The sequence below is a fragment of the Carcharodon carcharias genome, chromosome 37 (assembly GCF_017639515.1).
Source record: "Carcharodon carcharias isolate sCarCar2 chromosome 37, sCarCar2.pri, whole genome shotgun sequence".
NCBI lineage: Eukaryota > Metazoa > Chordata > Chondrichthyes > Lamniformes > Lamnidae > Carcharodon > Carcharodon carcharias.
In genome coordinates this window covers 5245466-5257965 of record NC_054503.1, presented here as the reverse complement: position 1 = coordinate 5257965, position 12500 = coordinate 5245466, and the positions used below count along the sequence as shown (strand labels likewise).

Sequence of the window (12500 nt, the reverse complement as noted above, 5' to 3'; positions counted from 1 at the left end):
GTGAGTGAGTCAGAGTGTGTGTGAGTGAAGGTGAGTGAGGGGTGAGTGAGGGTGAGTGTATGTGATTGAGAGTGAGTGAGGGTGAGTAAGAGTGAGTGTGTGTGTGAGTCAGAGTATGTGTGAGTGAGTCAGAGAGGGTGAGTGAGTCAGAGTGAGGGTGAGTGAGTCAGAGTGTGTGTGTGTCTGAGTGAGGGTGAGTAAGGGTAAATGAGGGTGAGTGAGTCAGAGTGTGTGTGAGTCAGAGAGGGTGAGTGAGTCAGAGTGTGTGTGAGTGAGGGTGTGAGGGTGAGTGAGGGTGAGTGAGTCAGAGTGTGTGTGTGAGGGTGAGTGATTGTGAGTGAGTCGCGAGTGCATGTGAGTGAGGGTGTGAAGGTGAGTGAGGGTGAGTGAGTCAGAGTGTGTGTGAGTGAAGGTGAGTGAGGGGATGAGGGTGAGGGGGTGAAGGTGAGTGAGGCAGAGTGTGTGGGTGAGTGAGGATGTGAGGGTGAGTATGGGTGAGTGTGTGTGAATAAGGGTGTGAGGGTGAGTGAGGGCGAGTGAGGTAGTGAGGGTGAGTGAGAAGGTGAGGGAGAGTAAGAGTGTGAGGATGAGTGAGGGTGTGAGGGTGAGTGAGGGGGTGAGGGTGAGTGAGGGGGTGAGGGGGTGAGGGTGTGAGGGTGAGTGAGTGAGGAGGTGAGGGTGAGTGAGGGGTGAGGGTGAGTGAGGGAGTGTGAGGGGGTGAGGGTGAGTGAGGGGGTGAGGGTGAGTGAGGGAGGTGAGTGAGGGTGTGAGGGTGTGAGGGTGAGTGAGGGTGTGAGGGTGAGTGAGGGTGTGAGGGTGAGTGAGTGAGGGGGTGAGGGTGAGTGAGGGTGTGAGGGTGTGAGGATGTGAGGGTGTGAGGGTGAGTGAGGGTGAGTAAGGGTGAGTGAGGGGGTGAGGGTGAGTGAGGGGGTGAGGGTGAGTAAGGGTGAGTGAGGAGGTGAGGGTGAGTGAGGGTGTGAGGGTGCGTGAGGGTGTGAGGATGTGAGGGTGTGAGGGTGAGTGAGGGTGAGTAAGGGTGAGTGAGGGGGTGAGGGTGAGTGAGGGGGTGAGGGTGAGTGAGGAGGTGAGGGTGAGTGAGGGTGTGAGGGTGAGTGAGCGGGTGAGGGTGTGAGGGGTGAGGGGGTGAGGGTGTGAGGGTGAGTGAGGGTGAGTGAGGGTAAGTGAGGGGGTGGGGAGGGAGTGGGCGTGAGGGAGTGAGGGTGAGTAAGCGTGAGTGAGGGGGTGGGGGTAGGGGGTAGGTCCACACCGAGTGAGGGTAACATGCTGGGTAAGGGGTCCCTACCTCTCCTGTCCTCCGGGCAGCTCCTGACCCTGTTCGATTCCCATTCTCTCCAGCCTGTGGCTCAGGTTGTCCAGTTGGTTCCTGAACTCCTGGACTCTCAGCTTCTCGCTCATCAACTCCTGTGGTGACAAGGCCAGGTCAAAGGTCAAAGGGCGTCCACCCACAAGGCATCGGCCAACAACCAGCGCCCCCACACCCCAATCCCACACTCCCAATCCCACACCCCAATCCCACACTCCCAATCCCACACCCCAATCCCACCCCCAATCCTACATCCTCTATCCCACACCCCAATCCCACACCCTCTACCCCACACCCCAATCCCACACTCCCAATCCCACACCCCAATCCCACCCCCAATCCTACATCCTCTAACCCACACCCCAATCCCACACTCCCAATCCCACACCCCAATCCCACACTCCCAATCCCACACCCCAATCCCACCCCCAATCCTACATCCTCTAACCCACACCCCAATCCCACACCCTCTACCCCACACCCCAATCCCACTCCCAACCCACACCCCAACCCCACCCCATCCTACACTCTACCCACAACAATCCCACACCCCCCCAAACCCAACCCACACTCCAATCCCACACCCCAATCCCACACTCCCAATCCCACACCGCAATCCCACCTCCAATCCTACATCCTCTATCCCACACCCCAATCCCACACTCCCAATCCCACACCCCAATCCCACCCCCAATCCTACACCCTCTACCCCACACCCCAATCCCACACTCCCAATCCCACACCCCAATCCCACACCCTCTACCCCACACCCCAATCCCACACTCCCAATCCCACACCCCAATCCTACACCCTCTATCCCACACCCCAATCCCACACCCTCTACCCCACACCCCAATCCCACACTCCCAATCCCACCCCCAATCCTACACCCTCAATCCCACACCCCAAACCTACACCCTCTATCCCACACCCCAATCCCACACCCTCTACCCCACACCCCAATCCCACACTCCCAATCCCACCCCCAATCCTACACCCTCAATCCCACACCCCAAACCTACACCCTCTATCCCACACCCCAATCCCACACCCCAGTCCCACACCCCTACCCCACACCCCAATCCCACACCCCAAATCCCACACCCCCAATCCCACACCCCAGTCCCACACCCCAATCCCACACCCCAGTCCCACACCCCAATCCCACACCCCAGTCCCACACCCCAATTCCACACCCCAGTCCCACATTCCCTACCCCACACCCCTAATCCCACACCCCAATCCCACACCCTCAATCCCACACCCCAGTCCCACACCCCTACCCCACACCCCAATCCCACACCCCCAATCCCACACCCCCAATCCCACACCCCAGTCCCACACCCCAATCCCACATCCCAGTCCCACATTCCCTACCCCACACCCCTAATCCCACACCCCAATCCCACACCCCCAATCCCACACCCCAGTCCCACATTCCCTACCCCACACCCCCAATCCCACACCCCAATCCCACACCCCCAATCCCACACCCCAGTCCCACATTCCCTACCCCACACCCCCAATCCCACACCCCAGTCCCACACCCCAATCCCACACCCCAATCCCACACCCCAATCCCACACCCCAATCCCACACCCCAGTCCCACACTCCCTACCCCACACCCCAATCCCACACCCCCAATCCCACACCCCCAATCCCACACCCCCAATCCCACACCCCAGTCCCACACCCCATACCCCACATCCCAGTCCCACATTCCCTACCCCACACCCCTAATCCCACACCCCAATCCCACACCCCCAATCCCACACCCCAGTCCCACATTCCCTACCCCACACCCCCAATCCCACACCCCAATCCCACACCCCCAATCCCACACCCCAGTCCCACATTCCCTACCCCACACCCCCAATCCCACACCCCAATCCCACACCCCCAATCCCACACCCCAGTCCCACACCCCAATCCCACACCCCAATCCCACACCCCAATCCCACACTCCAATCCCACACCCCAGTCCCACACTCCCTACCCCACACCCCAATCTCACACCCCCAATCCCACACCCCCAATCCCACACCCCCAATCCCACACCCAAATCCCACACTTCAATCCCCCACCCCCAATCCCACACCCCATACCCCACATCCCCAATCCCACACCCCCTACCCCACACCCCCAATCCCACACCCCCAATCCCACACCCCCAATCCAACACCCCAATCCTACACTCCCAATCCCACACCCCCTACCCCACACCAGCTATCCCATAACCCCAGTCACACACCCCTACCCCACACCCCCAATCCCCCACTCAAAACCCACACCCCTATCCCACACCCCCAATCCCACACCCCCTACCCCACACACCCTACCCCACACCCGCATACCCACACCCCCTATCCCACACACAAGGCCTCAGGCTCGACTCCCGAAGCCAAGCTGACTGCTCCCTGAGCCACGATGTGGGAAAGGGCCGCACTCCGTGATCCATACCCCTGGGCGGTGTGGGGGGACGGGGGGAGGGGGGTGGGTGGTGAGGCGGGGAGGGAGGGAGGTGGTGGGGGGGGGTGGGGTGGTGGTGGGGGAGGACCAGGACAGTAGGACTGCAGGCCATCTGGCCTCTGTGAGCCTGCTGGGCACCCCCCCCCACCCCCCAACCCCCCACCGAATTCGACACCATCATGGCCGCCCGTCAACCTCGATCCCACTGTCAATGCCCTCCCGAAATCTCCTGTCTCCGCAGCCTCCCTGGGATGGGGGAATTCTGAAGGCTGGCAAACCCTCGGGGTCGAGGAAGTCCCTCCCACCCCAAACCGCCCCACCAGCCCAGCACTTTCAAGGCTCTCACTTCACGGAGGCCGGCCGATGCTTTCTTCTCGAGGGCCAGCCGCTGGAGGAGCTCGGCCTTCTCCGCCTCCACCTCCCCCAGCTTGTCCTGCGCCTGCCGGGCCCTCTGGGCCACCAGCTGCAGCTGCCGGTTCTCCTGCTCCAGACCGGCCACCCGGAGGTGGTGCTCGTCCAGGGAGGCGTCGCGGGCCTCGGCCTGCTGTCTCAGCCGCCGGCTCTCCTTGCCCAGCTGCCTCTTGTCCCTCTCGGCCTGCTCTAGCTCCTGCGCCAGGGCGTCCCTGGCCTGCTCCAGCAGGCCGGCCGCCGACCTCTGCTCTTCCAGCTCCTTCCGCCGGCCCTGGGCCTCCGTCTCCATCTCCTCCACCTCCTTCTCCAGCTCCGAGACCTGTCGCTTGGTGTTCTCCAAGCTCCGGGCCAGCCTTTGGCTCTCCGCTTGGAGGCCCTGGTGCGCCAAGGCCAACTCTTCGGCCCTCTTGATGGAAGCCTTCTGCTGGTTGACCGTCCGACGCAGTTGGTCCCTCTCCTTCCGCAGCTCCGTGTTTTCCGACTCCAGCTGGCTCATCATGGCCCTGTCCACCTCCTGCATCTCCGCCATCTGCCTCAGGTGAAGGTTTTCCAGCTCCAAGCGGGCCCTCTCGGCCTCTGAGGCCTCCAGCTGGGCGGGGGTGCCAGCAAGGTCTTCCAGGCTCCTCTGGAGTCCCCGGTTCTCGGCCTCCAGCCCGGATGCCCGGTCCTCCAGCAGCGGGACCCTCCCGCAGCACATCTCCAGCTCCAGGACCTGCTTCCGCAGCTGCTCGTTCAGCTTCTCAACGCGGCCCAGCTCCTGGGCCAAGGCCTCGGCCTTGTCGGCCCTCTCCCGGCACTGCTCCAGCTCCAGCAGGGCCTGCTTCCTCTCAGACTCCAGCGAGCTCTGCCTCAGCGAGGCCTCCATCATGGCCTCGTGCAGGATCTTGTTCTCCTTCTCGATGTCTTTCACCCTGACCTCGGCGCTGACCTGTGACCTTTGCCTCAGGGCATCGATGCTCTGCCTCAAATGCTCGTTCTCCATCTTTAGATCCTGTACCTGGAAGAGAGAGGAGGCTCAGTCAAAGGGGCAGCCTGCTATCCGAGCGCAAGGACCCATTCCAGAGGGTCAAGGGAGAGCACTGGGTAGCCCACTCATACCCCATGGGTCAAAAGGTCAAAGGTTGCAGACATCTTCCAAACACTCGAGTCCATAGCTCAGACTTTCAATCCCAGTCCCAGTAATGAAGGACCACTGCACTGTCGGAGGGTCAGTACTGATGTAGCACTGCATGATGGAGGGTCAGTACTGAGGGAGTGCTGCACTGTCGAAGGGTCAGTACTGAAGGAGTGCTGCACTGTCAGAGGGTCAGTACTGAGGGAGTGCTGCACTGTCGAAGGGTCAGTACTGAGGGAGTGCCGCACTGTCGGAGGGTCGGTACTGAGGGAGCGCAGCACTGTCGGAGGGTCGGTACTGAGGTTGCGGGATCTTGCTGTGCGTTTCCACGTTTCTGACGTTATTACACTTCAGAAGTACGTCATGGGGTGTGAAGCGCTTGTACCGTCCCGTGGCGATGAAAGGTGCTACACAAATGCAAGTTTGTTCCATTGATGGGAGCTGGCAATTGGCTGCCCTCGGTCAAATGGAGTGCTGGGGAAGCAAGCAGAGACCCCCACTCACACGTCCCTGACTAACGGGGAAGCGAGTGAGCTGAGTGGGGGCTAAAGGGGCCCTGATCCAGGAGGCTGCTGGCCTTGGCCTGCAGGTGCCTGGTGCTCGGGCCGTGCCCGTGTGTGCCCGCTGTACCTCTCGCTGACAGCTCTCCCGCAGGGTTTGCACTGTCCCCTCTATCCGCCCCTTCTCCATCATCAGTTCGCTGCTCAGAGCTGTGGAACTGTCCAAATTCTGCTTCTCATTGTCCAGCTGCCATCGCAGACTCTCCACCTGGAAAACCAAAGGCAAACTGAGAGTCAGTGTGTATGAAACCCGTACCCCAGTGAGAATCAGTGAGTGTGGGACCAGTACCCCAGTGAGAGTCAGTGAGTGTGGGACCAGTACCCCAGTGAGAGTCAGTGTTTGTGGGACCCGTACCCCAGTGAGAGTCAGTGTTTGTGGGACCCGTACCCCAGTGAGAGTCAGTGTGTGTGGGTCCTGTACCCCAGTGAGAGTCAGTGTGTGTGGGTCCCGTACCCCAGTGAGAGTCAGTGTGTGTGGGATCAGTACCCCAGTGAGAGTCAGTGTGTGTGGGTCCCGTACCCCAGTGAAAGTCAGTGTGTGTGGGACCCGTACCCCAGTGAGAGCCAGTGTGTGTGGAACCCGTATCCCAGTGAGAGTCAGTGTGTGAGGGTCCTGTACCCCAGTGAGAGTCAGTGTGTGTGGGTCCCGTACCCCAGTGAGAGTCAGTGTGTGTGGAACCCGTACCCCAGTGAGAGTCAGTGTGTTTGGGACCCGTACCCCAGTGAGAGTCAGTGTGTGTGGGACCCGTACTCCAGTGAGAGTCAGTGTGTGTGGGTCCCGTACCCCAGTGAAAGTCAGTGTGTGTGGGACCCGTACCCCAGTGAGAGTCAGTGTGTGAGGGTCCTGTACCCCAGTGAGAGTCAGTGTGTTTGGGACCCGTACCCCAGTGAGAGTCAGTGTGTGTGGGACCCGTACCCCAGTGAAAGTCAGTGTGTGTGGGACCCGTACCCCAGTGAGAGTCAGTGTGTGAGGGTCCTGTACCCCAGTGAGAGTCAGTGTGTTTGGGACCCGTGCCCCAGTGAGAGTCAGTGTGTGTGGAACCCGTACCCCAGTGAGGGACAATGGGCAGGCGTGGAGGGGGGTCGATGAGCAAGTAGAGATTGGCCTTACCACTCTATGCAGTTGCTGGTTCTCTCTCTCCAGGTTGAGGATCTTGGCACTAGTGCTGGTTTCAGCATTGGCACTGCTGACCCGCAATTGTTCCTCTCTCCGCCTCAGATCCTGATTCTCTCGTTCCAGTCTCAGGAGCTGGTTCGATGTCACTTCATGTACCTCATAACTGAGAGGCTTCTCAGCAACTGGAACAGAGTACAAAGAGAGACTTCACATTGCCTGCTGTACCTGTCCTGGGCGTGTTTGATGGGGACGGTGTAGAGGGAGCTTTACTCTGTATCTAACCCTGTGCTGTACCTGTCCTGGGAGTGTTTGATGGGGACAGTGTAGAGGGAGCATTACTCTGTATCTAACCCCGTGCTGTACCTGTCCTGGGAATGTTTGATGGGGACAGTGTAGAGGGAGATTTACTCTGTATCTAACCCCGTGCTGTACCTGTCCTGGGAGTGTTTCATGGGGACGGTGTAGAGGGAGATTTACTCTGTATCTAACCCCGTGCTGTACCTGTCCTGGGAGTGTTTGATGGGGACAGTGTAGAGGGAGCTTTACTCTGTATCTAACCCCGTGCTGTACCTGCCCTGGGAGTGTTTGATGGGGACAGTGTAGAGGGTTTACTCTGTATCTAACCCCGTGCTGTACCTGTCCTGGGAGTGTTTGATGGGGACAGTGTAGAGAGAGCTTTACTCTGTATCTAACCCCGTGCTGTACCTGTCCTGGGAGTGTTTGATGGGGACGGTGTACAGGGAGATTTACTCTGTATCTAACCCCGTGCTGTACCTGTCCTGGGAGTGTTTGATGGGGACAGTGTAGTCGGGGACTCTGGGCTATCCCTTACATTCTGTGTGTGGGAGATCCTCTGGCATTGCTTCCATTCTGATGCTCAGCTGCACTGACTCGTCCAGATCCTTCTTCAGCTCCATCTCCATGTTCAGATTTTGCTCCATGAGTTGTTCAATCCTCCGTCGATCTGTGTCTCGCTCCTGTGTTATGGAGAATTCTCGTCAACTTCAATCGCGTCAAAAAAGAACAAATCGGAGGTGGTTAATCCCTCCAGATCTGCAATACGTTCTTCAGTGTGCATCATCGATCTACATCCCGGGGGTTATCATTGACCAGAAACTGAACTGGACCAGCCATATAAATACTGTGGCTACAAGAGCAGGTCAGAGGCTGGGAATCCTGCAACGAGTAACTCACCTCCTGACTCTCCAAAGCCTGTCCACCATCTACAAGGCACAAGTCAGGAGTGTGATGGAATACTCCCCACTTGCCTGGATGAGTGCAGCTCCCACAACACTCAAGAAGCTCGACACCGTCCAGGACAAAGCAGCCCCGCTTGATTGGCACCACATCCACAAACATTCACTCCCTTCACCACCGACACACAGTAGCAGCAGTGTGTGTACCATCTACAAGATGCACTGCAGCAACTCACCAAGGCTCCTTCGACAGTGCCGCCCAAACCCACAACCTTTACCACCTAGAAGGACAAGGGCAGCAGACACATGGGGAACACCACCACCTGCAAGTTCCCCTCCAAGCCACTCACCATCCTGACTTGGAAATATATCAGCCGTTCCTTCACTGTCACTGGGTCAAAATCCTGGAACTCCCTCCCTAACTACACTGTGGGTGTACCTACACCACAGGGACTGCAGCGGCTCAAGAAGGCAGCTCACCCCACCTTCTCAAGGGGCAATTAGGGACGGGCAATGAATGCTGGTGTGAAACCTGGAGCTCTGAGGGATGTAGGGAGGGAAATTGTGTGAGAGTTGGAATCCTGCCGTTTCCCTCTCCTGCCCAGACCCCAGTCTGAACTTTGACCTGGCTGTTGGCACATGTCGCATTGACTGAAGTGAATGCTGGTGTTTTGTTGCCCAAAGAATGGATTCCTTCAGCCTTGAGTTCACTGCAGATGCAACATCTCACCTCAGTGTGGGTGATAACATTCGCAAGTCGGTTTCATTTCCGTGCACAGCAGCCTCCGAGGTGAGGCAGTCCTCCTATTCCTGTCTCCGGCAGCCTCTCTTCCGCTTTGACAGGCATCTCGCCCCTTTTCCCCCCCTTACCATCTCGAGGTCCTGCAGTCCAGCTTGGAGCAGGAGGTTCTCCTTCTCCAGCTCGTGGAGCTTGTCACAGCGCGAGCGGGCTGTCTCCAGCTGCTCCTCTAGCATGGCCTTCGTCTCCAGCAGGGCCTTGCTGTACTCCCGCTCCTCCTGGTGGGGTGGGGGGGGGGAGGCAAAACCAATCCGTCACATCCACAAAACAGGGGCATTAACCACAACCCCCCCACCGCCTCGCTCTCCTTCCTTGCCCACCAGAATCGAGCCCCCACCCTCCCTTCGGGCCCCACTCCTCCCCGGCCGTTCTGCCTGCCTTGGCCCGTGCCACTCGGCTATTCGCCTGCGGAAGTCATCACCCACCCAGGCTAATTCAGCGTTCCCCCCTCCCCCCTCCCCCACCCGCCATTTCAACCTCCGTAGCGGCGGGATGGCGAACGTGGTGGGATCGCTGCTGCAATGCGACAGGCGACGTTCGCACAGGAAGATCCCACACAGCAACATAGCAATGACAGATAAACTTTTCTTCGCTGCTCCGATGTTGGTTGAGGGATAAATATTGGGCCCCTGGATACCAGAGGGAAACTCACCCTCTCCTTGGGAAACCTGGACTAATCTTTCCTTCCTGCCCTGCCCACTCTACCCGCATCTGCAGTGAACATAAGAACTTAAAAAATAGGAGATGTAGGCCATTCGGCCCCTCAAGCCTGCCCCGCCATTCAATACGATCATGGCTGATCTGCCCCAGGCCTCAACTCCTCTTTCGTGCCATCTTCTCATAGCCCTCAACTCCCCGATACTTCAAAAATCTAAACACCTCCTCTTTAAATACTTTGTGGTTTACCCTCCACAACTCTCTGGGGTAGAGAATCCCAGACATTCACTACCCTCTGAGAGGAGAAATTCCTTCGCATCTCAGTTTTAAATGGGTGTCCCCTTGTTCTGTAATCATGTCCCCTGGTTCGAGATTCTCCCACTAGTGGAGACATCCCAACATCTAACCTGTCAAGCCCGGTCAGAATCTTGTACGTTTCAATAAGATCATCCCTCATTCTTCTAAACACTAATGAATAAAGGCCTAACCTGTTTGGCCGTTCTTGATAAGTCAACCCCTTCATCCCAGGAATCAGCCTAGTGAATCTCTTTTGAACTGCCTCCAATGCCAGTCTATCCTTTCTTAAATACGGGGACCAAAACTGTACACAGTACTCCAGGTGCAGCCTCACCAACACCCTGTACAGTTGTAACAAGACTTCCCTATTTTTAAACTCCGACGCCCCCCCCCCTAGAATACAGGCCAAAATCCCATTTGCCTTCTTAATTACAAGCTGCACCTGCAGTGATACTGAGGTCAATTGTACCTTCCCCGTCGGACGGAAGTAGCTCAGGGCTGGGGAGAGGGAATCTCGGGCCTCGCGTCTTCATATTCACAGACACGGTTCCAGGCCTTGTGACATTCATGACCCCTCACTTCCACCCGCCACCCACCAGCCCCCCACTCAATTTTCCGCTGAGACCTCCCCTCTACCAGACACCCCCTCCCCCCACCACCCCCCCCACCCCACTCCCCTGGGATCATACCTCCACCTTCCCCCTGTAGAACTCGATGCTGTTCAGCCGTTCCTTGTAGGCCTTAACCTCACTCTGGAGCCTGTCCACGCGCGTGGCCTTCTCCCGCAGGACGTCCACCTCATCCCTGTACGTTCGGGCCGTACGCGCCTCCAACACCAGCTCCCGGTTCTGAGGGAGGCAAGTGGATCAGCTTAGGGAATGTGGAGGGAGCTTTACTCTGAATCTAACCCCGTGCTGTACCTGTCCTGGGAGTGTTTGATGGGGACAGTGTAGAGGGAGCTTTACTCTGTATCTAACCCCGTGCTGTACCTGTCCTGGGAGTGTTTGATGGGGACAGTGTAGAGGGAGATTTACTCTGTATCTAACCCCGTGCTGTACCTGTGCTGGGAGTGTTTGATGGGGACAGTGTAGAGGGAGATTTACTCTGTATCTAACCCCGTGCTGTACCTGTCCTGGGAGTGTTTGATGGGGGCAGTGTAGAGGGAGCTTTACTCTGTATCTAACCCCGTGCTGTACCTGTCCTGGGAGTGTTTGATGGGGACAGTGTAGAGGGACCTTTACTCTGTATCTAACCCCGTGCTGTACCTGTCCTGGGAGTGTTTGATGGGGACAGTGTAGAGGGAGATTTACTCTGTATCTAACCCCGTGCTGTACCTGTCCTGGGAGTGTTTGATGGGGACAGTGTAGAGGGAGATTTACTCTGTATCTAAGCCCGTGCTGTACCTGTCCTGGGAGTGCTTGATGGGGACAGTGTAGAGGGAGTTTTACTCTGTATCTAACCCCGTGCTGTACCTGTCCTGGGAGTGTTTGATGGGGACAGTGTAGAGGGAGATTTACTCTGTATCTAAGCCCGTGCTGTACCTGTCCTGGGAGTGTTTGATGGGGACAGTGTAGAGGGAGCTTTACTCTGTATCTAACCCCGTGCTGTACCTGTCCTGGGAGTGTTTGATGGGGATAGTGTAGAGGCAGCTTTCCTCTGCATCTTACCCTGTGCTGTACCTGTCCTGGGAGTGTTTGATGGGGACAGTGTAGAGGGAGCTTTACTCTATCATTCAGGATTCAACAAAGAATAAAGTGAATGGTCACATTTTTCACAGTGTGATGTGAGCTCTGTTGTGTGAAGCTGCTTCACTGCAGTTCCCTGTTTGTGGAGTTTACAGACGGTGCTGTGGCAGGGAATGTGTCTGAATTACAAGAACCTCCACAATGACAAAATGACCGGTCACTTATAAAATTAACGCTGTAAGCGGGAGAGATGAGCAGGGGGATCCAAGGATACAGATCCACAGATGAGTAAAAATATCGACACCGATTAACACGGGCATTAGAAAATAAACAAATCAAACACTGAGGCTCATTTCTCGAGGGATGGAACTGAAAAACAGGGAAGTGACGTTAAACTTTGTATTGGACCTCGGCTAGGCCACACTTACAGTTCCTGTGAACGGTTCTCTTCTCCACGCTATAAAAAGGGTATAGAGGCACTGGAGAAGGTGCAATAAAACAGCTCACCAAAAGCGATGGCGGAATGGCGAGGGGTCGTGTTAGGGTCCGGCGCGTACAGGAGTAATATGGGACTGGGTACCCTACCACCCACACCATGGCATAAGAAGGCACATGACCCAGAGCTAGGATCAGTGTCTTGTTGAGCAGAGACGTGTAAAGGCCTAGACTTGGAGACCCTCTACTGTATATAGTTACAAGTAGTTAATAGAGACTTGCTGTTAACCTACTGAAGACGATGAAGACTTTTTTAAAGAGATACTGGCCCAAATTTCCCAGCGTCTCACGCCGGTGGAATCTTCTGGTCTCGCCTATGTGAGTGGAGATTCTAATGGCTTGCTGCCCCACCACAGCTTGGTGGGGGGAGGGGGA

The 12500-nt window shown here is 57.0% G+C and overlaps 1 protein-coding gene across 1 annotated transcript in view; it reads right to left on the bottom strand.

The window, feature by feature from the left end:
* The window catches only part of LOC121272954 (girdin-like), a gene marked incomplete at its 3' end in the record, with an annotated part of 75685 nt that overhangs the window by 38800 nt on the left and 24385 nt on the right, over nucleotides 1–12500 (bottom strand). The window contains exons 6-12 of the mRNA XM_041179853.1: nucleotides 10635–10793; nucleotides 9063–9209; nucleotides 7829–7973; nucleotides 6991–7178; nucleotides 5950–6087; nucleotides 4141–5202; nucleotides 1304–1422 (exon numbers count right to left, since the gene is read on the bottom strand). Coding sequence (XP_041035787.1) covers nucleotides 1304–1422; nucleotides 4141–5202; nucleotides 5950–6087; nucleotides 6991–7178; nucleotides 7829–7973; nucleotides 9063–9209; nucleotides 10635–10793 — 1958 coding nt within the window. The remainder of the gene's footprint in view (nucleotides 1–1303; nucleotides 1423–4140; nucleotides 5203–5949; nucleotides 6088–6990; nucleotides 7179–7828; nucleotides 7974–9062; nucleotides 9210–10634; nucleotides 10794–12500) is intronic.